A 20210-nucleotide genomic window follows, 5' to 3' on the forward strand; every position below is an offset into this window, starting at 1 on the left:
AATCTGCCACAATTTTTTGAATAGTTATGACAAATAGGTAGAGGGAATTTAAAAATAACAATAATAAAAGAAACAATAATGCCTTTATTTGTGCAGTCTAATTTGTATAATTTTCATTTTATTATAATTTTCCTCCTGCTCTATTTTGGCTGAGTGAACTGAGTGATCAGATCTAGTTGGATGAACACACTGGTATCTTCGTGTGTTCTCATCACGATGATGTATCACCATCCTTCCCATCTCCTGGGTCTTTTAAAGGCACAGGCACCCTTTACGCTGCCTCCCATCTCTTCCTCTCTCCCTCTCTGAGCATTTTTTCCCTCCAAAGCAGTCTGCTCACCCATGCAGTGGGCTGAGGCTCAGCTGCGTATGAGGCTGGAAAGAGTAGCTCCCTTTTTCACACTCATTTTATTAGGTTGGATTCCTTATGCAGTGTAGATTTTTTTATATAACAATGCCTTGAAAATATATGTCACAGGCGCACCACGGGCAATGCAGTGCAGAGCATTTATTAGTCACTGAGGCACACACTCACACAGACACAGAGGCGTGCACACACTCACTCTGTAGCTCCAGCAGAGATCTGCCTGCTTTGGCAATGCTGAGTCTGACTGATAACGATGCAGTTCTGCAGAAAGGTGCTCTGCCAGCCGTGTAGTGCAAGAGTCACTTCACCAGAGGAGGACATGGAATACAAGATGGGGAGCTGCATCGGAATCTCACACAGACAGGTAAACAGAGGAGGGGGAGTGTGCTGAACAGAGAGGCTGTCTGCGGTGTAGCATCAGTGCCTGTCTGACTGAGCAGGGAGAGTGTGCTCGAGGAGGCAGAATAGATTTTACTGGTCCAGAGCTGAGTCCTTACTCAGGCAAAAGCAGAGAGAGAGAAGGTGCACTCTAGTGTTGGAGGAGGGGTGACGTCAGCAGGGAAAAGGAGCTGTGGAGATGCAGAGCAGGGGGTGAGGAAGGGAGGAGCTGAGTATAAAGAGAGGGTGAGAGGCTGATGCTGATTGTAGTGGAGGAAGATGGAAGGCAAGTTGGCAAATCTCACAGAGAATGGATAATGTACATGTGTTAGATTCATTTAGACAAAAGCCTGAGTTACAGTTGAGTAAGGTGGAGCCTGCAAGGCAAAATAGGAGGGATGTTTCTGCTGAGAGTGCCGTGATGTCTGTCAGAAACAAAGCTGATCAAATCAGTGTTATTTATAGGGATGATAAGCCTGCTCTCTCCACAGACCAGGCACTCAGCTGAAGATGGCTTGTGATGATGGCAGATAATAGAGGGTCCAAAATACATTTTAAATCTGCACATTTTGCTCCAGTTTGCATGGTTGCTTTGTTTTTCTTTGTTGGAGCAGGTTTGTGGTTGTGTGAATGTGTTTCCGCTGCTGTCCTTACATGTCAGTCACTGCCAAATCTAGCAAGACATGGCATAGGGGAGGAGGAAGGTGTTTCCCACACTAAAGATGAGATGATCAATGAATGTAAAAGGTTTGGATAGATATAAAGCAAAGCTACAGGTGGATCAATATTAGTGCAGCATCTGCAGCCTCTTACATGCACAGTCAGGGAGCCAGGAGTCCCGACACCTCGTCCTCCTGTCTGTCTAACGTGCCTGTTTGTTTACAGTTTTGCCGTAGAACTCGTGTCCCCTCCAGCTGACTGACAGGCCTCCTGAGCCTGTCAGAGCAGGTGCCCCCCACCTCCCACCACCACTACCACCCTAAAAAACAGACATGGCTTCCCCAGCTCCAGTTCGCTCTCCTCCCCTCAGTCCTGTCCCCCACTTCTGTTCCTGTCCTGTGTCCACCCTCCGTCCTCTCCTCCCACTCGACATGCAATAAAAATAGCAACTGAGAGACCGGGGCTCCTCAGAAGAGAGGACAGAAACAAACATTGGCCTTGAGTCCAACAGTAAACAGACTGGAGGGGTTTGACAAAAGCTTGAGGCAGACAGTGCGGAAAAGTCTCTGTTTTGCTGTGGTGAGTAGTTTATGAGTTGCAAGATTGGTCAGATTTTGGATTGTTTGTCTGGTTTATATAGAGTAGTGCTTCAGATTTAAAAGTCAATATATGAAAGTGGAGGGTAAAAGGGTAATAGGTGGGGACTGTTAAAGCTTGTGTGGAAAGTGTTTTGCTTTTACTAACATTTTATTTGATGTAGAGTGGTGATTTCAGTGTATTTATTACACCTGCCTAGGTCAGGTAGATTGACATGGTTTAAATAACAGCTTCATCTACTACACTGTATGTTCACCAGTTTTTCTCGGCGTCTTACCTTCCTGAATTACAGTATGTATATTATCTAAATTACATTAGAAACACAGCACTCGGTTTAGTTTGGAGGTTGCGTTCCTGTTGGGTTTTCGTGCCAGTGGAGGGGTCAGGTACAGGCCAGGAAATAGTAACCTCATGCTGTAGGTGTCTAAGCAAAGACATAACAGTGCCCATCCAAACCAAAGAGCTTAAAAGATGGCTCTTGTTGAGTGATGGACAGGCTGATGATGAGGTGAGAAGAGACCTGGCAGCAGTCTAATCATATGATTTCCCCCAGTGTTTTCAGCTACTGCCAGAAAGCCCCGAAACACCGCTGCCAGTTAAAGTGCACGCTCGTCCACAGTGTACAGGGTGAAATTACACCCCATTCACACAAATAGCAAACAGGCAGGCATGAGAGATGAGTTGCCACAGCACAGAAAACAAGGAGGAAATACAGATAATCTTTCTTATTTCCTCATGGCATTATCACTGAAAGCCCTCACAATCTAAAGACAATAATTCATTTTTTAAATGTTTTTGACTGGACTTAACAGCCTCTACATTTGTTTGGCAATGAAGTGTGAATGACAAATTGTGCACAAGACTGGAATAAAGTCTAACAGCAGTGGGTAGAGGGTAGATCTCTATTTATAAAGTCTTACATATTCAGGTCAGTGCTTTCTGACTAAACACAGTCCCTACAGTCATATGAGGAATGCACAAACAGCCTCTCTATTGCTCTGTATGCTTACTGCTCAGCTACAATACATACAATAAAGGAATGTTCATATCAGAGAGATAGGGTTATGAATGTATGATATTATATTTATATGATATAAAGTCAGCCCATTGTTAAAAGCTGCTTTTCCTCAAATAATTCAAATGTCTTTACAGTGTCTTTGTAAAATGTCATGCTTACATGGAGCTGACAAATAGGATTAGAGAAAGCTCCTGGATCATTTTAATTGCCTCGATCTGCCCTCGTGTTTAAAAACAGACTGAATGCTGCTTGAAGCCAAGAGATCTGTCATCTGTCGATCTGCCACAATCTGTCATTTAACCCATGAGGATTACCTTACAGGATTACCCAGCCTCAGTCACTGTGTCACTATGCAACAGTCACTCATTCACATCACATATACAAGCACAAAATGACAGGCGGCTGTGTAGATATTCTCATTTTAGGTCATTTAGACCAGAGGGGGGCTGCTGGTCATGGTAATTTGTTGCAGAAGGAGTTCCATTTGTCTGACATGCCCTTAAAGTAATCTACTTTTATAATGACATGAGAGTCATTCTGTCAGTGGAGATGCTGTGATTCCTGCTTTTAAACCCACACCTGCAGAGGCAGTTTGGTGCTGGGGGGGAGGTCTTGCATCACAGGTCCCTAATCTCTCAGACAACACACACTTACTATTCTCTCTCCCTGCTATGTAAACCTCATACCAAAGATCTTTAATCCTGTGGAGCATGAGTCTACTGTGACTACTAAGGGGATACAGCTCCTCTGTTCACTCTGTCCTTCTCTCTCAGCCTCTTTCTGTTAAACCTGGGAATGGCTGAATGCTGATGGTCCTTTTGTGCTAGTGTCTTTCAGCCAGCTGATGTGAGGGGCCGTTGGTTTGGGCAGTCGTGGCCCTGCAGCTGGTTGAGCCATGGGGAACGAGAACAGCACAACTGAGGTGTTGGTAAGGCCAAGCTTGCTGGCACTGGATGGCTGGGATTGCTACTTGCTGCCCCCTGTGCTACTATAATGTACATGCCTTGAACTCTTTCGTGCACGGACGACTAACAAAACTAACACTACTGGTATGATTACAAACCGTTGGCTGCAGTAAAATACAGGGGATGTCCATGGTGCTGTAGACTTTGTGTACATTCCTATGCTTAATTGAGGCTTGTCTAATAAGCATTTAGATAACAAGGCTTGTTCTATGCTGTGGTTAACCTGTGTAGACAGAGCTCAACATTAGACATTTATGCCACGACTCACAAGATTTGCCATGATCTATGTTTACTGCTACACATGCTGATACTTCCAAGCTTGCTTTCTTGCAGCTTATAAAATCCATCACTGATCATCAATGATGGTTGGAAAGCCATTATGTATGCCTCCAATTTGCATGTAGAGGTATGCAGTAAACTTATTTTAGGAGCCTTTTGTTATGGCAATAATTACAAAAGACAACTATAGAAAAACAGTAATTTCTACATGTGACTGGAGCTCCAGCAGTGGAATGCAGGATTATCCTAATAGGATTAACGTAAACATTTGTCTCATGAGCTATAGACTTTACAAACCCTGCACACTGGAGCTCACTTGATGTGACTGTGAGAGTGAACATTGTTACTTTTGCCTCAAACAAACAAACAAACAAACAAACAAACAAACAAACAAAAAAGACAGTGGTGATTCGTTTTCAGTGCATTAGTGCATACCACTACAGCAGTATACTGTACAATAAGTACTTACCTTAAACATCTCTTGTTGAACTCTTTCATTCCCCGTTACAGCCAGAAGAGGGCGCTCCAGAGAATGTTGTTCTATTTCCACCACAGGAAAATCAAAATTACTCCCTACAGGTACAATATCTGTGCGTGTGTGTGTGTGTGTGTGAGAGAGAGGAGAGAGAGTGCAATCCCGAGAGAGTATTATCTTGTGTGTACTGGTCGATAAAATATTCAACGCATGTTCTCACAAAACATTTACATTTACTCATTTGGCGACGCTTTTATGCAAAGCGACTTTCAGGTGAGGGACATCACTAAAGCTTTAGTGTAGTAGGAAACCTTGGATTAAATCATCTGTTAAATTTGGCAAAGTGCACGGAGGTAAATTAAAGAAATGCACCGGAAGTGCTAGTTTGGCATGTCAGCATGTTAGAGGTGTTAGGAGAGGGGTCTCTACATGAGATTCAAGAGATTCTTGAAGATAGAGAAGGACGCTCTGATAGCATTTGGGAGCTCGTCTCACTACCGGGGAATCATAAACGAGAACAGTTTGGACTGTGAGTTCCTTGTGTGCAGGGATGGCAGTGTCACACGAAGTTCCTTGCAGGAACACAGTGGCCGAGAAGAAGCTTAAGCCCGCATGAGTGAGTTCAAGTAGTTGGATGCAGACCCTGAGCTCACTCTGCAGACAAGCTTTCACATGAAACAGATTTTGTTATAGTGCTCAATAGTGCAGTTAAAATACCAACGTTTCCTCCCTGCTTGCTGTTGGTATTTTTAAACCCAGAATCAGAAAGTGTGTTCGTAAGTTTACTTTGCAGACTGATTTACAGTCAAGATGAACAGATTTCAAACATCGTATAACTTCCAGGTTTATCATTATCCCATCAGGCGACACATTTGTATGACTGTGTGGAGGTGTGCTGTGGTCAGCCAGTTAGATGTGGTTTATTCCCTTGAACATAATGCGACACTCTTTACGACCGTTGTCTGGTCTTATGACCTGGTTGTGTTTTATGTACGTTCCACAGAGGATAATGCTAATATTGTGGTCAGCTTAACATCCTGTGAAAGTCAGCCACAGGAGACATTTAAACATAAAGGTTATGTTTGTGTCTGAGAGCCAGTTAAGTGAGTGGGGACTGTCAGGTTCATGTGTACTGATGAAGACAGTAATGATGTAACGCCTTAGCAACACAGAGAGGTCAAAGTTGGATGAGGAGGGAGCTTGTGTGGTGCAGGAGGATGTTGTGTGTCTCTGTGTGCATGTAACCAAAGCTCCTTGGAGTGTAACCTGATCCTCTCAGAGGGGGTCACCGCAGGTCCGACCCTTGGCCTAATTCCCAGCATTCACCTGCAGAGGCACTGTCAGTCAGTCAGTGCAACCATTCAGAATACACGGCAGCAAGGGAAGGTGGGGGAGGAGGAAGCTGGAGCAGAGGTGGATAGAGAAGGACTGAAGAAAGAAAAGAGGGACGGGAGATAGAGGAGGAGGAGGAGATAGAGAGAGAGGGCTGAGTGGAAAGAGTATACAGGGGAGGGGGGGAGGAGAATTGTCAGCACTTCCCTGTGGCCAGCCCAGTCAAGGCAGTCAGTCTCAGCAGCAAGCACTGTGTTTGTCAGTGCGTGGTAGTGTAGTGTTTCTAGACTCTACACACTCACACACACACACACTGCAAAAAACAGAGGAGGCTCATGGAAATTTAACAGGGGAGCGGCAGCAACAGAGGACAGGACAGGACTGTGGAGAAGGAGGAGGAGGAGGAGGAGGAGGAGGAAGTTAGCTGAGTCAGTACAGGAGAGGAGAGGGAGCGTCAGCAGCATGTGTTGCAGCATGTTTGTGTCGTCGTCTGCCCCCTTCACAACACAGAGCCCTACAGAGGCTGACTGTACACTGAGCAAAGTAGAAGGGTAGCAGAGGATCTGCACTGCACTGTAGAGTCACCTTCAGCACAGTGGAGCACACTGCTGGGTAAGTGCAACACAGAGATGGTGGGATGAAACTTAAAGGCTGTGTAAGCAAAGGAGAGATGTGTATTATTTTACACTGGCTAGAGAGAGAGGACAAGCTGAATGTGTTTAATGTTTCTGTTAATGTGAGGGCCTGTTCCTGTTTAGCACTGTCTCCTCTGTGTTTACAACAGTCATGTGTAAAGCATTAAAGTTTTGTTAGCACTTGGACACTGACACATTCAATTAACAGTAAGTGTTACTTACTGACTGTTGGACAAGTAGCAGTTTCCAGGCAACCTCATCTTGCTTTCTGTTTTGTTCCTGTGGGTTAATTAATAACAGACGGAGCTTTCTGTGTGGGGGTCAGACTAACTGAAACAAGGCCTGAGCTTTTCCACCTCACTAAGCTTCAACGTGTTTTATACAATGACCCCTCTAATGACCTTTTAAAGAGCCAATAATATGGTGAATGGGTGTCAGCTGTAAACTTGGGCTTGGTTTGCTTGCTGGTGCCGTTTCTCATCAACTTTTCTGAGTTGAGCCTAGTTTGTTGTAGGCATTATATGTTCACAGTTTCCACTCTGACAAGGTGAGAGAGTTCAGGCAGGAAACAGGAAACCCAAAATACGTCAACATACAGCCATCTTATGTTAAAACTGTGTTCATCTCTGCATACGTGACTGTTAAGGCTGAGAGGTATTCAGTTTTTTTTAATCTGGTTGTGTTACATTAATAGAGAAAATAACAGCAGGAGGGAGATCACAGGCATTCAGAGTGAATTCTTACCTGCAGAAGCGCTTTTTTAGGTTCACTTTCTTTCTCTCTGTGATGTCTCAGAGAATTCTAAAATAGTACCTTTAAAAATAACCTAATATGGTGCTTGAGCTCTGCATACACAGATGTGAAGAGAGAGGCTACACGTACAGTAATTGGCCAACATCTTTGTAAAATCAGTCTTAAAGGCCTAGCACAGTCAAGATTTGTTTTATTATTATTATTTTTATTATTATTATAAGATTTATTTTTCTGATGTTTATGTGAGCAACATTCATGTTTGGGATAAAAGCAACAAGATCCTCCATCTGTGTTGAATGTGTCACACAAAGCAAGCTCTTTGTAGTGGTGACACAGGTGAGGCCAGTGACTCAGAATGTCTACACACAGAGCTTTATTTGTTAGCCTCCAGTAACTGCATCCAGTAAATACACCACTGAGGTGAAACTAGAGCAAGAGGGGGCATTTTGTAGTCTGTCCTCAGGAAGAATCACATCATTTGATTGTTAATTTAATCAGTGTGATGCAGATTTGGCTTGAAAATGTATGTAAATTGATGTAAAATGAATGTACTTAAGTTAGAAAATAGCAGTTAAAAGCTAAATGTACATATATTTGTCTCCAAAAAAGTGTTTTAAAGAAGTGATTTAATCATCTTCATTTGTACTTCTCATGATAGTCACCTCTGCTTGTGAGCAGCCATGTTCTCTACTACTGATTCATAAATAATGAATGAATGGATTCAATTCTGAATCTCAGCAGACTCTCAATGGACAGCATTACCACAGCCATGCTACATCCTCCTGTACTCACACTGTCAAATCAACTCTCACCCTTATTCACTAAAACAGGTTCTCTCAGAAAGAAGCAGCTCATACACACATGTTCCAGATGTACTGAATGTTAAATGTGAGTTATATCTGCATGTTTGTATGTGTCTGTACATGTGCAGATGTGTTTGCCTGCACCTGTGCACCTCATTTTATATCTGAGTGGGTGAAATGAGGTAAAACTTTCCATCTATAAACTGAGGCAGTCTATGCAGGAGAAATTCCATCACATAGTGGGTTCATGATTGAATGATGTGTGTTGTGAAGGCAGTGTTGCTGCAACATGATGCCACAGCCAAGTGTTGTGGTGTGTGGCTGAACTCTGTTGGTGTGTTCCAGATGAGATTTCAAGATAGAAGAAGTCACGTTTTGTTCTTTACAGGTTGTTAATGAAAGCGGCTGGCTGAGATCAAGGGACATCTTAATCATTTACTCAAGATAAAGGAAAGAATTAAATGACTGAAAATGTGTGCTCTAAGTAATTATTAAACCACATGTGTGATTATGCTTGTCACCGTCCAGTAGGACTGGTTTGTCTGTAATGATTATGGGTAAAAATGTTTTGACTCCCTGTGGGAGGGAACATTACAGCAGATGCCCTTGCGAGGTGTTAAGGAGGAAAACACCAAACAGTTGATATAATCAGCTGCTTTTTTCATTCAGAATAGTAGTTATGTGATGCTCAGGAATGAAGTGCAAACAAAACTGCAGAGATAAGAGCTGGGCATATATTCTATAGTGCTGGAAATAGTCCTTTAATTTGAGTAATAGTATACTAGGAACTAGTTGAGAGACAAGATGAGGTGTTTGAGTGGAAGGGGCATACTCCAGTCTGTATATTAGACCCATGGATTGCCATACAAACAACAATTAATAGTTTAACACATGGGTGGAGTTATTTGTTCATGATGTTTGGCTTTGGGCATTAAATCTGTCAGTGCTCCCATGTTTGCCCTCAACATGCTCAAGCCTGTTTGAATACACACTCTATCATACATAGTACAGCAGAGACTCCAGCATGTAGTTCACTGTGGTTGTGTTCCACTGTCCCACAGGCTGAAGCTCACGCTGAGAGTTTGACCCAGGGGGACAGCAGAGCGCTGCTGACTGAAGCCTCGACCAGCAGCCAGCAGAATCTGCCGTCTCAACCAGTGCTCCCAGACATCCCAGTCGTCTCCGGAGTGGAGGAGAGCAGAGGTGCAGCTGGAGACCAAGAGGACAAGGAGGAGCTTGAGTTTCCCCATGACCTGCTGCCCAGTCTAGACTTCAGCAGTGAGCTCAACATCTGGGAGTCCTCGCTAGGGTGAGCTGTGGGGTTACACACACACACCCACATGCATGCATACGCAATAATGACTATCACAGTTTCTCTCATAATGTTACTTGAGCTGTGACTTGATATCACAGAGAGAAGAAAGACGAGTTTGCCTTGCTTTTGGTGGCTGCTACAGTTCTGAGGAAGTCTGAATCATGTAAATTACTACAGTTGTTTGCATTCCTCATCTGCTTCCTGAAAAAAAATACACTGGGGAAAGTAAAACTAGTGTGTTTTTTTGGATTCTCTATGTTAGATACACAGTATATTTACTGTCACTGTGTAGCCCTGATGACCAATTTTCCCAGCCAGCTACTTATTAGGAGAAATGAGGTCCAATATGAACCCACTATTTTCTGCTGCAGTTAGAAGAGTTTTGGTTACTCCTGATGTGAATAGTTTGATTCATGACTGTACAGGTACAGATTTGCACCAATAACTCAGTCAAGGTGGAGGCTAATCTGATATTGATCTGTTGCATGTGTGAATGTATGTGCAGAATACAGACAAGCTCAGGTGAGAGGAAATGTGAGCAGGTGAACCCCCTGCTGGTGGGCCTGCAGCATCACATGGAAGTCAGTCAACCACTGGTGGTTCTAGATACAAGGTACCACATAGACTTAGCATGATGGTGGACAGTGGGGTGTCGTGTGTGTGCTGTGGGAGTGCTGTGGGAGCCCCAAAGATTAAAACCAGGGAGCATGGAGTGGAGCAAAAAAAAAAAAAAAAAAAAGACAAGATGACTGAGTGTTTCTAACTTATACTTGAGTGTGATGGATATGGCAGTTTGGGTGTTGTCTGTCTAAGCAGACATGGCTTGAGGCGTGGTCATTTGTTTTGTTTCATGCTTGGGTGAATTATCTGCAGACTCACTTTATGATCTGCCTCAAGTGTTGCCTGGCATTCAGATTTGACTGAGTGTGGAGGTTAATTGCACTAATTTGTTTAAAGCTTGAATGTGTTTTGACATCCTGACTCATTGCAGTAATGTAATAATTATTACTCTGCTGTTGTGTATTATCAAAACTTCTACTGGACAGATTAGAATTCCCCTACAGACAAATAAGAAAGATACAACTCCTGCTTTTTAAGGCAAACACTGCAAATTTAAATGCAGTACTATGAGAAGCACTTGTTATTTTCCACCTCAGGTAGATATGACAGCTAGCTGCAGAGCAAAACTTGCCTGCTGTAAGCAGTTTCATGTATTTTGCTGCTCCGCCCTTTAGGAGGGAGTGCCAAGTGAAGTAGATACAGGCCTGAGTGGCAGGCCAGCTTTTATGGAGCAGACATGTGAGGTTATCTTATACCTGAATAATGATCTATACATGTAATGCTACTTAAACATTAAGATGACCCCATACCATTTTCCTGTAATGCAGGCTAATGGCTTAGACAGTGACTCATCACAAGGGAAAAAGCTAGCCTGATTGTGAAAGGCATTTATTCCGAGCACTCAAACATCATAATGCTGCTGTGCACTTTGGGGAGTGTCACTGCTTTGATATCTGATTTATGAGGCAGGCAGTATTTGTATATGAGCATGTGTAATGTTTTTGCTCCCTCTTAAGGGTATGAAGGAAATATAATTATTTATGTAACACAGTTCTTGTAACAATTTAATTGTCTTCATCTTTTACATTATATTAGTGTATTAGAATTTAAAAACACTTAATAGTTCCAACACATCATTAACTAGTCAGAGTATTTAAATTAAACAATACTTTTTGTTGTTAAGCTTTTGGTACAATTAGAAATTCAGGCACATCAAAATAGGAAAATTATATTTGAAGGCTTGTTGCTGAGGACTTAATAAATGTTTAAAATTGCAGTGCACTGGATGGCTTGCCTAAATAAACCATGTGTTTGGGTGTGTATGAACAGACCTGCATGTTCGTTAACAACCATATGGTTAGAAACAGCTGGTATTATTTCTTGTAGCGCAATGCACATCTCAGAATAGGCATCCCGAGTACAGTTGTGTGTGCATATCAGCTCAGAGTGCAGTGTCTGAGCATGGGCTTCTGCTCTGTGGCATCGTGGAATGACCAGCTGTCTTCCTGCCAGTCCTAACTCCTTAACTCTGTCACCCTGCCCTCGTCTCAGGCCTCATGACAGTGACCCACTTCTCACAGATGTCCCACCCTCGTCTCGGTCTGCTACCACACCTTACCCGGGTGTTCGACCCCTGACCCTTCCCCCCTCCACGCTCATAGACTGGGAGCTCCAAGAGGCCTTCCAGGAATGTGAAGAGCAAATGGCCTCACTGGGCATACTTAGTCCCACGGAGCAACACAGCACCACGCATGAGGCGGTGCATGATGTAGGAAAGAAAACTGGAGATGTGATGGTTAATAAGTCCAGTGAGTCATCATCCCTGCCTCCAATCATAGTCCAGCCAGGACATAGCAACGGGGGCCATGGAAACAAGAGTACACACGGAAACAGTGAGGCAGCAAACAGTCAGAAGGATACACTTGTGTTTAGTTTCAGGGATTACATACTGGGTACTGAGAATAGTGCCAGAGCAGTGGAGACGGGGAGTGAAATAAGCACAACACAGAGACCGAATGAATGTCCAGAGATTAAGCCAGAAAAAGAAACAGAGATAGATGAGCAGAAGGAAACACCCCCGCATACACAATTAGAAATGGAAACAAAGACAGATTCATTTAAAGAAACCCTCAAAGATGTTGCATTCACTGAGCAGAGAGACAATCTGAATGTTTATTCTAATGTGGCCATTGAGGAAAATGGCAGTCTAGATTGTAAAACCGTGATTACAGACAGAGGCAAAGAGGCAATAACAGAGACTGCAGATATAAAGAAAGAAAATCATAGTGATGAGTGCAGTATTAATGTTTGTATAGGTGAAACTGAAAAGAAAGATGATTCAGTTAATGAAATATTAGGGTGCAGTAATCCTCATTTAGAGGATAAAGAAGCATCAGAGTTGCAGTCAAAAGCACAGCCTGGAACAGGCAGGCAGAATCAATCAGTGTTGAAAACAGACAAACAGACGAATTCAGTGAGTGACAGACAGGATGAGCAGGACAAAGAGGCAAAGAGGAAGGAAAAGAAGAAACAAAGGAAAAAGAAAAAGACAGAGAAGAATGCAGAGACTGAGCAGAAAGCAAAGATGGTAGTACAATCTGAAAATGATTTACAGGCTGAGTCACTCATGAACGCAGGCATTTACGCAGATTCAGAGGCAAATGTACAATCAGTATCACAGGCAGATGCTCAAACTGTGATTTGTGAGGAACAGCCTGATAATGGGTTTGATTACAAGCAGCAGCTGAGTCCCACGGGAAAGCCCAGCTCCAACCCCCCACTGTCATCCTCTCATAGCAGGCAGGATCATCTTACTGGCTTGGCCTGTTCACCTGCGTCCAACCAGGCTCTTTCTCATCAGTCTGATAACCACAACCATACAGATGCCCCATGTGGCATGAATCAGAGGTCAGATGAGAGCCCACAGCGGAGGCAACATGTAACTGGGGATGTCATCAATAACCAAAATATACCCATGACAAATGTCCAAACTACAGCCATCAATCCATTTGCTTCTCCTGATAAGAGATCAGATGCACAAACACAGGAGGCTATAGTTACCACAGAAGCAGCAATACTCACACAGGAGAATCAGGGCCCACTCACCAACAGCCAAACTTGTGTGGGAGAGAGTTGCGTGGAGAGTGCCCTTGAAGAGGCTTTAGTGGTGGTTGCTGCGTTGCCACGGACAACACCCACGATGCCAGAAGTGATAGAAAGCAACGGAGAGGGAGAAAGCGTGAGGTGTGATTCACTGGAAAGAGTAGCCACTGTAGCAATTGCAGAGAGTGAGGAAGCAGTAGGAGAGAGGGATTTGGGAGGAATAGAAAAGTGCCTCTGCTCTGCAGACGGAGAGAGAGGAGGACTCCTGGACAGCCTTCCTCAGCTCTCATTAATCTGTTCACAAGGAAAATGCTCACTTGCATTCTCAGCCAAAGAGGGACAGGCTCCGTCTGAGAAAAGCTGCAGCAGCAAAATGCCACACAACTCGGCTGAGACTGAAGTGAAGGGACCGAGAGAGGCAACCGTTCACAGTGCAGATGCAGAGACCTCACCAGCTGAAGAGGGAGACAGAGAAAAGGATCCACTCCGGATAGAAACCTATATCAATATTTCTCCCCTTGGGCTACTCACTGGTCTTGATTGTCAGGCTCACAGTGCTGTGGGATTGGAGGGAGCGGGAGAGGGAGGAGGAGGGGGAGGAGGAAGAGGAGGAGGAGAGGAGGTGGGAGAGAAAGCAGGGCTGGCTAGAGAGCACAGTTCATTCAGCCAGCCAGAAGGCTCTGCTAGTGGGGTGTCATCAGCTGAGACTGAGACGTGTCCGCCCACCGATGTTGCCGAGTCACAGCTGAAGTCACAGAGCTGGAGTGAGCCGATTTCTACCATCACCGAGAGCATCTGCACTGAACAGGACCGTCTCTCTCACCCCTGCCAGAAGCAGCACGGCGCAGCAATTTCACCTCTCCCCATTCACCCTGAGCAGAGCTCCAGCAATACAAATGGAGGGGTAAGAGCTGATCTTACACAGAATTTGATTTCTGAGGAAGTACCGTCTTTGGGACGCACTTGCGAGGAGTCATCCATCACAGAGACAGAGAGAAACTACGGCCAAGTCTTGCTGTCTTTAATCAAACCTCAGCCTTTGACTACTTCACAACAAATCCCAGTCAAGCGTCAAGCGAGCAGCAATCAACAGGTCCAGCCTGAAAGTAGCACAACAGAAGCCAGGACAACCGAAAGTGCAGCTGAGTTCCAAGTCCAAACCCAGGCCCAGAGCAATAGTGGTAGCCCTGCAATGTCTGGAGTGGGTGTGTATGTATGTGGCAGTAGTGGAAGCAACAACAGAGTTCACTTTGCAGACACTGTGAAACAAGAGGACTGTTCCTCTGTGGATCTCAGGAACATGTCGGTGCCGGTGATGGACTGCGCCTCTTTACCCCCGCTGACCGTACATGAGAGTTTGCATCATCCTGTTGTTGAGGCCAGCTACATCTTCCCAGACTTCCTCAGCTTGAAGAGGACCAGAAATCCCAACAAATGCAGCTCCTTCCATGGATGAACCAGCAAAACAGAGCTCAGATGACTTTTCAAAGCCACAGAAAGATACCCAGTTGGATAAAGGAGACTTGGAGAGTAAAGATACCAAGGAGAACAATGCCATAGATCAATCACGTAACGACAGCTTGGTGACAAACACTGTGGATTTACAGTTGGTGACCGAGGCCTGCACAAAACAGCTTCCATGTCATACAGAGAAGAATCAAACTGGTAATGAGGAATGTTTTGACCTTTTACAAACAGCAGGAAATGCCATCTCTAAGGCTGATCCTGTAACAGTTGAACAGGTGTCAGCAAAGGTGATGAAGCAAGAGGAGGCGGAATCAGTGAAGGGTCCTATAAATCTGTGTTTGTCAAAGGATGGAGAGAAGGAGCCAAATAAGTTGCATGCTGAGTCTACAGGCTCAGTCAAGCTGGACCAGCCTCAGGAGTCACCTTTAGTAAGTGATGCTGCTATTCTTGAAGAAAAAGAAGGTAATCAACATCCTCTCTCTTCACGTTCCGTGCTTCCAGCTGATGATGTTACCTGCAAGCCTTTAAATGATGTCTCCACTGAGTTGCCTGTTGGACAGCTTTCCTCTGACCTTGACCCCTCTTCAGAACCTGAAACTGTCACCTTGACCTGCACAGCAACTTTTCAGGCAATGCCTAGCGATCCCAGTTATCAGCTTCCCACCCAATTAGATCAAACACCTCCTTGTGGATTAGATACCACAGATCCCATGAAAGATAGTGAAGGGCGTAAGTCCACAATTCACTCTGCTGATCTGACAAAGGATGAATCAGTGACTTCAGAAGAAACAGCCTCTGACCAGTCAATTCCTGTTATCGAGCAATGTGCCCGTAATCCTGCTTTTGTACTGCAGCCTCCTGGCCCAATGTTGAGTCACCTGGAGTTCATTACTGACTGTGATATCTCTCTTCCTGAGCATACAGATAAGCGCAATGCTGATAGGTGACAGCACCAAAGTCCCTGGAGAGGTGAATGGCATCAAGAGCAGGGAAGTGACACAGAAGTCTTCAGCACAGGATCTTGAGCCTGTTGATGTCAGTGTTAAAGCAGATGAGACTTGGCCAAAACTGCAAGAGCGACATTATGCCACAGAGTCTGATGCTGGGGTTGAGAATTCTTCGATTAATAATGTAAATATTTCATTTTCACAAGAGGAGAATCTGTCTCTTCCAATTCAGCCTCCTGGTGCAGTGGGCACACTGGCAAAGGATGAATCTGATAATATAATTTCTCTATCTCAAACTGAGCCAGATTCTATTACCATTAAACCTGTTATTTCTGAAGCATCCATTAGCGATGGCCTCATAAATGTTAGCTGCCCACTCAGCTCTGACCTACCCACCAACGAGGCTTATGATGAAATTAAGAAGGACAATATGAAAGAGAAACACAAAATGGCAGATCAGACCTCCATGTTGTTTCAAGAGAATGAGAAACAAGTCGGAGAAGCAACAGTGGATAATCAAAAGGAAACAGCAATCAGCAGCAAGCTGCAGACAGGAAAGACAAGCACATCACCACAACAGAGTAATGGACCAGATAAAGAGGCTGTAGGGGAAACTGGAGACCTGCAGTCATCACATAAACATAAAGTTCAAAAGAGTGAAGTGCCAATAAGGGATATAAAGGAGGAGAGAGAAATGAAGAGAGGAATTGCATCTGAAAGTGAGACAGAGACGTCTTCCTTATCCCCCAAGAGACCTGCAGGGTCATCTGAGGACATGCTATGCACTGAAGTAGAGTCTGGCAGTGAACCTCAGACTGTTTATGATCAGAGTTTGCGCCAAACTCCGACAGCAACTCTGGAACGCAGCGCTGACAGGGACACGGCACCAGATTTGAGTGCAGCTCTTGGCCAATCACTGTCCTCACCAGATCCAAGCTGTTTTGCTCAGCAACAGGAGCAACAGCAGCAGCGTCTGGGATCCAGACATCCCACAGAGGAATTGTCAGGTGGCTGTCTAGAGGGGGTAGAAAAGACTAACAGTCAGGCCCAAACACTGGTTCCAGGGGTACAAGTGGGGGCAGACAAAGGAGACGGCTCTGTTGGGAGTTTGTGTCAGTCAGGAAGCAGGGATGAGTCGACACGTGATGACAGCAGAGGCAGTGAACGAATGATAGGTGTAGAGAAAAGAGACGGAGAGGGAGCACAAGCTGCGAAAGGGGTTGACAAGATTTATGTGCCATCTCACATCGGCAACGACTTAAATCAGAGTGGAAAGGCTGCTGAGAGAAATGCCTCAGCTGACATAGTGATAGTAACAACTTGCTCTGATGTTAGTGAAAGAGGACAGGCGATGGATGAGAATAAAAGCCCTGGGCTAGGGGGGGTTGGTTCAAATGCAGATTTGATGCTAGGCACTGAGTTTGAGAGTGGTATGAGCGGTAAAGGTCAACAAAAAAGCAAACTATCAGGTGCACGTCAAGACCAACATGGAAAACTTGAGACCTCAGCAAACACTGCTGTATCTGTTGAGTCTGCGTCACAGGGACATGAGATTTCACCTTTCCAAATCTCTGTTTCATCAAAGGTTAGCACAGATAGTCAAGACATTCATACAGAAGTTATTTCAAGTGCAAACCAGGCTGAAGAAATTCACACAAAAATATTCAGCGCCCTGCCAGATTCTGTTGGGCAACCAGAAACTGTCGAAAAGGATTTTAGTGCTGCCATGGCTGTGAAAAGTAACAGTGGTGAAACTGAGGAGTGTGAATTTCTGCCTCTTGAGCTACAAAGCTCCAATAAAACCTCAGCCACACAAAGCAGCCCAGTAGTACAAACACCCATAAAAGGCCCTGATGTAGAGGAGATCACAGGGGAAGATAAAGCAGCTTTGGATGAAGAGAAAACTAGTAGCCAGGGGAAGGGACAAAATGAGATAAAAGTGATAAACAGTGAAGCAACAGAGAAACGGGGGGTTGTAAATCAAACTCTGGAAGCTAAAGACAGTGGCTCAGAATCAGTTAAAACTTCAGACCCCTGTGAAAGTGGGGTGTCACACAGCAGCACAGAGACCGCTGATTGTCATTCTGATGAGGGAGGCATTGCTCTCTCAAAGGCAACAGAAAATGACAATGATATAACAGATAAAATAACTCCTGATGTTATCACAGACCCAACGGTTGTTTCATCAAAGTGCCCAGAAGATTTTGCATCACTCCATCTTGAAACCCCCAATGAGCTAGAGAAGCTACATGATCAGGTGTCATTATCAAAGCCCCTAGATAATATTGTGGTAAACCCCATTGGTGCTGCTTCCCGTTGTGAATGGAAATCACACGATGAAGCTCCAGCCCGCATCTCTCCTGTTGAACAACTGTCTGTGAAGGCTCAGTCTGCTGATGTGTCAGAGAGTCCTGCTCCAAGACTCACAGCCCAAGAACCAGATACAAACTGGATAAAAGCTCTAAAAGAAGCTGCATCCCAGTCTCAGAGTGAACAAGTGAACACAGTGGAGACCACAAGGTAAACACAAGCCTGTGTTTGAAGTATATGTAGTGGTATTATATGAACAAAATGCCTTAAGAATTGGAGATTAGAAGAGCACACGCACACACACACACAAATGTCACTATGATAATGACAAATAAATGCCTTGCATATGTGCGTCTAAAAGGTTAGTGGAGGTCATCATGGCCCCACCCCTTAGTGTGTTTCACAAAGTAGCGTGTTAGTGTGCTGTCACATATCATCTGCTCAAGTACATCACATAGAGAGAGGAACATACATAGTCTGTTTTTCCATTTTTGTGTCACCAGCCACAACAGTCAGAGCCACGACTAAGGAATAATGAATTGGGTAGATGAATGGCTTCATTTTTATTAATATTTCCATGGGGTGTAAATCTGTAATGTTCAGCCTGTTTACCAGTTGTTATGTATTCAAGGATTTCTGTAGTTTTTTTCAACTTAGCATTCCAGTAACACCATGTTCAGGGCTTGTTTGGAGTGATATTACAGAGAGCAGTGTGACAATGAATATGAATGAGGAGGTAAACACAGAGCTGCACTTTGTATTGACTCGGGCCCGGGTCAGATGACTGTGCCTGTTGAAGTCTAATGGAAGTAATGCAGCTCTTTATATTCAAAGGATGACATCAGCTGTGACATCGTCCCAGCTCTCCAGGGCAAGAATGAGCCTTTTCTCACACAAAACACACTCCTTAACACAATGCAACAACAACACAAACACACACACACACGTACCTACAGTGCTTCTGCACATGCACACACACACCCTCTTGTAGGGAAACAAGCCCCCATAGCTACACAAACAGTGTCATTTGTCAGTCATTCCTTGTGCACATGCTGTAAACTAAACAACAAATCCCCCAACCCCCTCTTCTCTATTGTTTTTCCAGACCCCTCCCATCTCTGGAGTCTCCTCAACTTGAGTTTCTTACTCCGACTGAGGAGGTAGCTACTTCTTTGAGACAGGAGGAGATCCCATCACCGGAGCAGGCAGCAGAGAAGACAGCGGAGATCCCACCTCCAACTCCTGTGAAAAAGCCAGTGGATCTTCCTGAACCTTTAAAAAAGTCAGCAGAGCTCCCAGAACCAACACAGCGCACAGTAGAGTTTTCCAAACCAACACAGAGCACAAAAATACAACCAACCAAGGCAGAAGAAGAGCCTCCAGAAGAACTTCCAGAAGCCCAGAGGGGAGCCAGTAACTTCTTCAGAAAAAGTAGAAGAGCCAGCACAGCTACTAGAACCAGCAAAAAGCACAGAAGAGTTCCCAGAACCAAAAAAAAATGAAGAACCAGAACCTCCAAAGGTGACAACAGAGCCACTAGAACCAGAGAAGAAGCTGATCAGTGAGCTGCCAAAGGAGGTAGTGGAAAAACCTGTAGAGTGCCCACCTGAGGAGCCATTTAAAGCACAGACTGAGGAAACTGCAGTTACAGAAACAATCCAGGATCCTGCTGAAGACCTACAAGACAGGTGAGTCTCTCTATAAAATGTTGGTGAATCTTCCACTCATTTCATGAAACTGAATGATCATTTGTTATTATCTTTTGGCCAAGGTTATGATTTTATATCTACACTTTCCAGCCTACCTTACCTTTATGAATAAAGTAATGTTTCTTTATGAAGCTGCTGCCAAGGATCAGTTCTCTCTTAGATCTCAGTCAGAGTCTGGATTAAAAAACATGTCCTTTTAATCCTCAATCAACTAAAATCAGGGGATTATAGCCTTTTAACCATCAAGAACGGTTTACAGGGGGACCGGTAATTTTGTGGTTGACTGGTTCTCCAACAGGAAACCAGACATTTGAATGATTTGTATATGACCTTTTAGACCTGATAGTTTCCTAAAACCTATCATATCATTTCCATCACAGAGATCCATCAGAGACATTTTACTGTAGCTAACTTATTTGTAAAACGGGGGAATCTCAGGGGGGGCATGTGCTTTACAGCTCAGCAGCTCACACACTGCCCTGCCTGACACATATTTAAAATGGATTTCCATGTGCTTACAGAGTCCCCTCGGTGGCT

At 44.3% G+C, this 20210-nt stretch overlaps 2 protein-coding genes across 5 annotated transcripts; both read left to right on the forward strand.

Moving 5' to 3' along the window:
• The first annotated feature begins 1825 nt into the window (after window positions 1-1825).
• On the forward strand, window positions 1826-16335 carry LOC108877112 (uncharacterized). Of its 4 annotated transcripts, none has more exons than XM_051076674.1 (6): window positions 1826-1984; window positions 3848-3948; window positions 4775-4843; window positions 9324-9571; window positions 10083-10190; window positions 11690-16335. In XM_051076674.1, exons 2-6 carry the CDS (start codon window positions 3916-3918, stop codon window positions 14694-14696), a joined length of 3465 nt encoding a protein of 1154 aa, XP_050932631.1. In that variant the 5' UTR covers window positions 1826-1984; window positions 3848-3915; the 3' UTR covers window positions 14697-16335. The 4 variants fall into 4 exon arrangements, with proteins under 4 accessions (XP_050932631.1, XP_050932632.1, XP_050932633.1 ...); XM_051076675.1 differs by having other exon boundaries at window positions 1832-1984; window positions 3858-3948; XM_051076676.1 differs by having other exon boundaries at window positions 1845-1984; window positions 3794-3948.
• Window positions 15641-19470, forward strand: LOC127138919 (uncharacterized). The gene is made up of 2 exons (XM_051076678.1): window positions 15641-18174; window positions 19070-19470. Exons 1-2 carry the CDS (start codon window positions 15641-15643, stop codon window positions 19464-19466), a joined length of 2931 nt encoding a protein of 976 aa, XP_050932635.1. The 3' UTR covers window positions 19467-19470.
• Window positions 19471-20210: the final 740 nt, after the last annotated feature.

This window comes from Lates calcarifer, linkage group LG16_LG22, assembly GCF_001640805.2.
Source record: "Lates calcarifer isolate ASB-BC8 linkage group LG16_LG22, TLL_Latcal_v3, whole genome shotgun sequence".
NCBI lineage: Eukaryota > Metazoa > Chordata > Actinopteri > Centropomidae > Lates > Lates calcarifer.

Bases quoted from the DNA above. Each gene is read 5' to 3' on its own strand.
- LOC108877112 (XM_051076674.1), top strand. From the start codon at position 3,916: ATGGGGAACGAGAACAGCACAACTGAGGTGTTG. The intron at 4,844-9,323 runs GTACAATATCTG...ACTGTCCCACAG, and splicing joins ATCAAAATTACTCCCTACAG to GCTGAAGCTCACGCTGAGAG. The intron at 9,572-10,082 runs GTGAGCTGTGGG...ATGTATGTGCAG, and splicing joins ATCTGGGAGTCCTCGCTAGG to AATACAGACAAGCTCAGGTG.
- LOC127138919 (XM_051076678.1), top strand. From the start codon at position 15,641: ATGCTGATAGGTGACAGCACCAAAGTCCCTGGAGAGGTGAATGGCATC. The intron at 18,175-19,069 runs GTAAACACAAGC...TTGTTTTTCCAG, and splicing joins AACACAGTGGAGACCACAAG to ACCCCTCCCATCTCTGGAGT.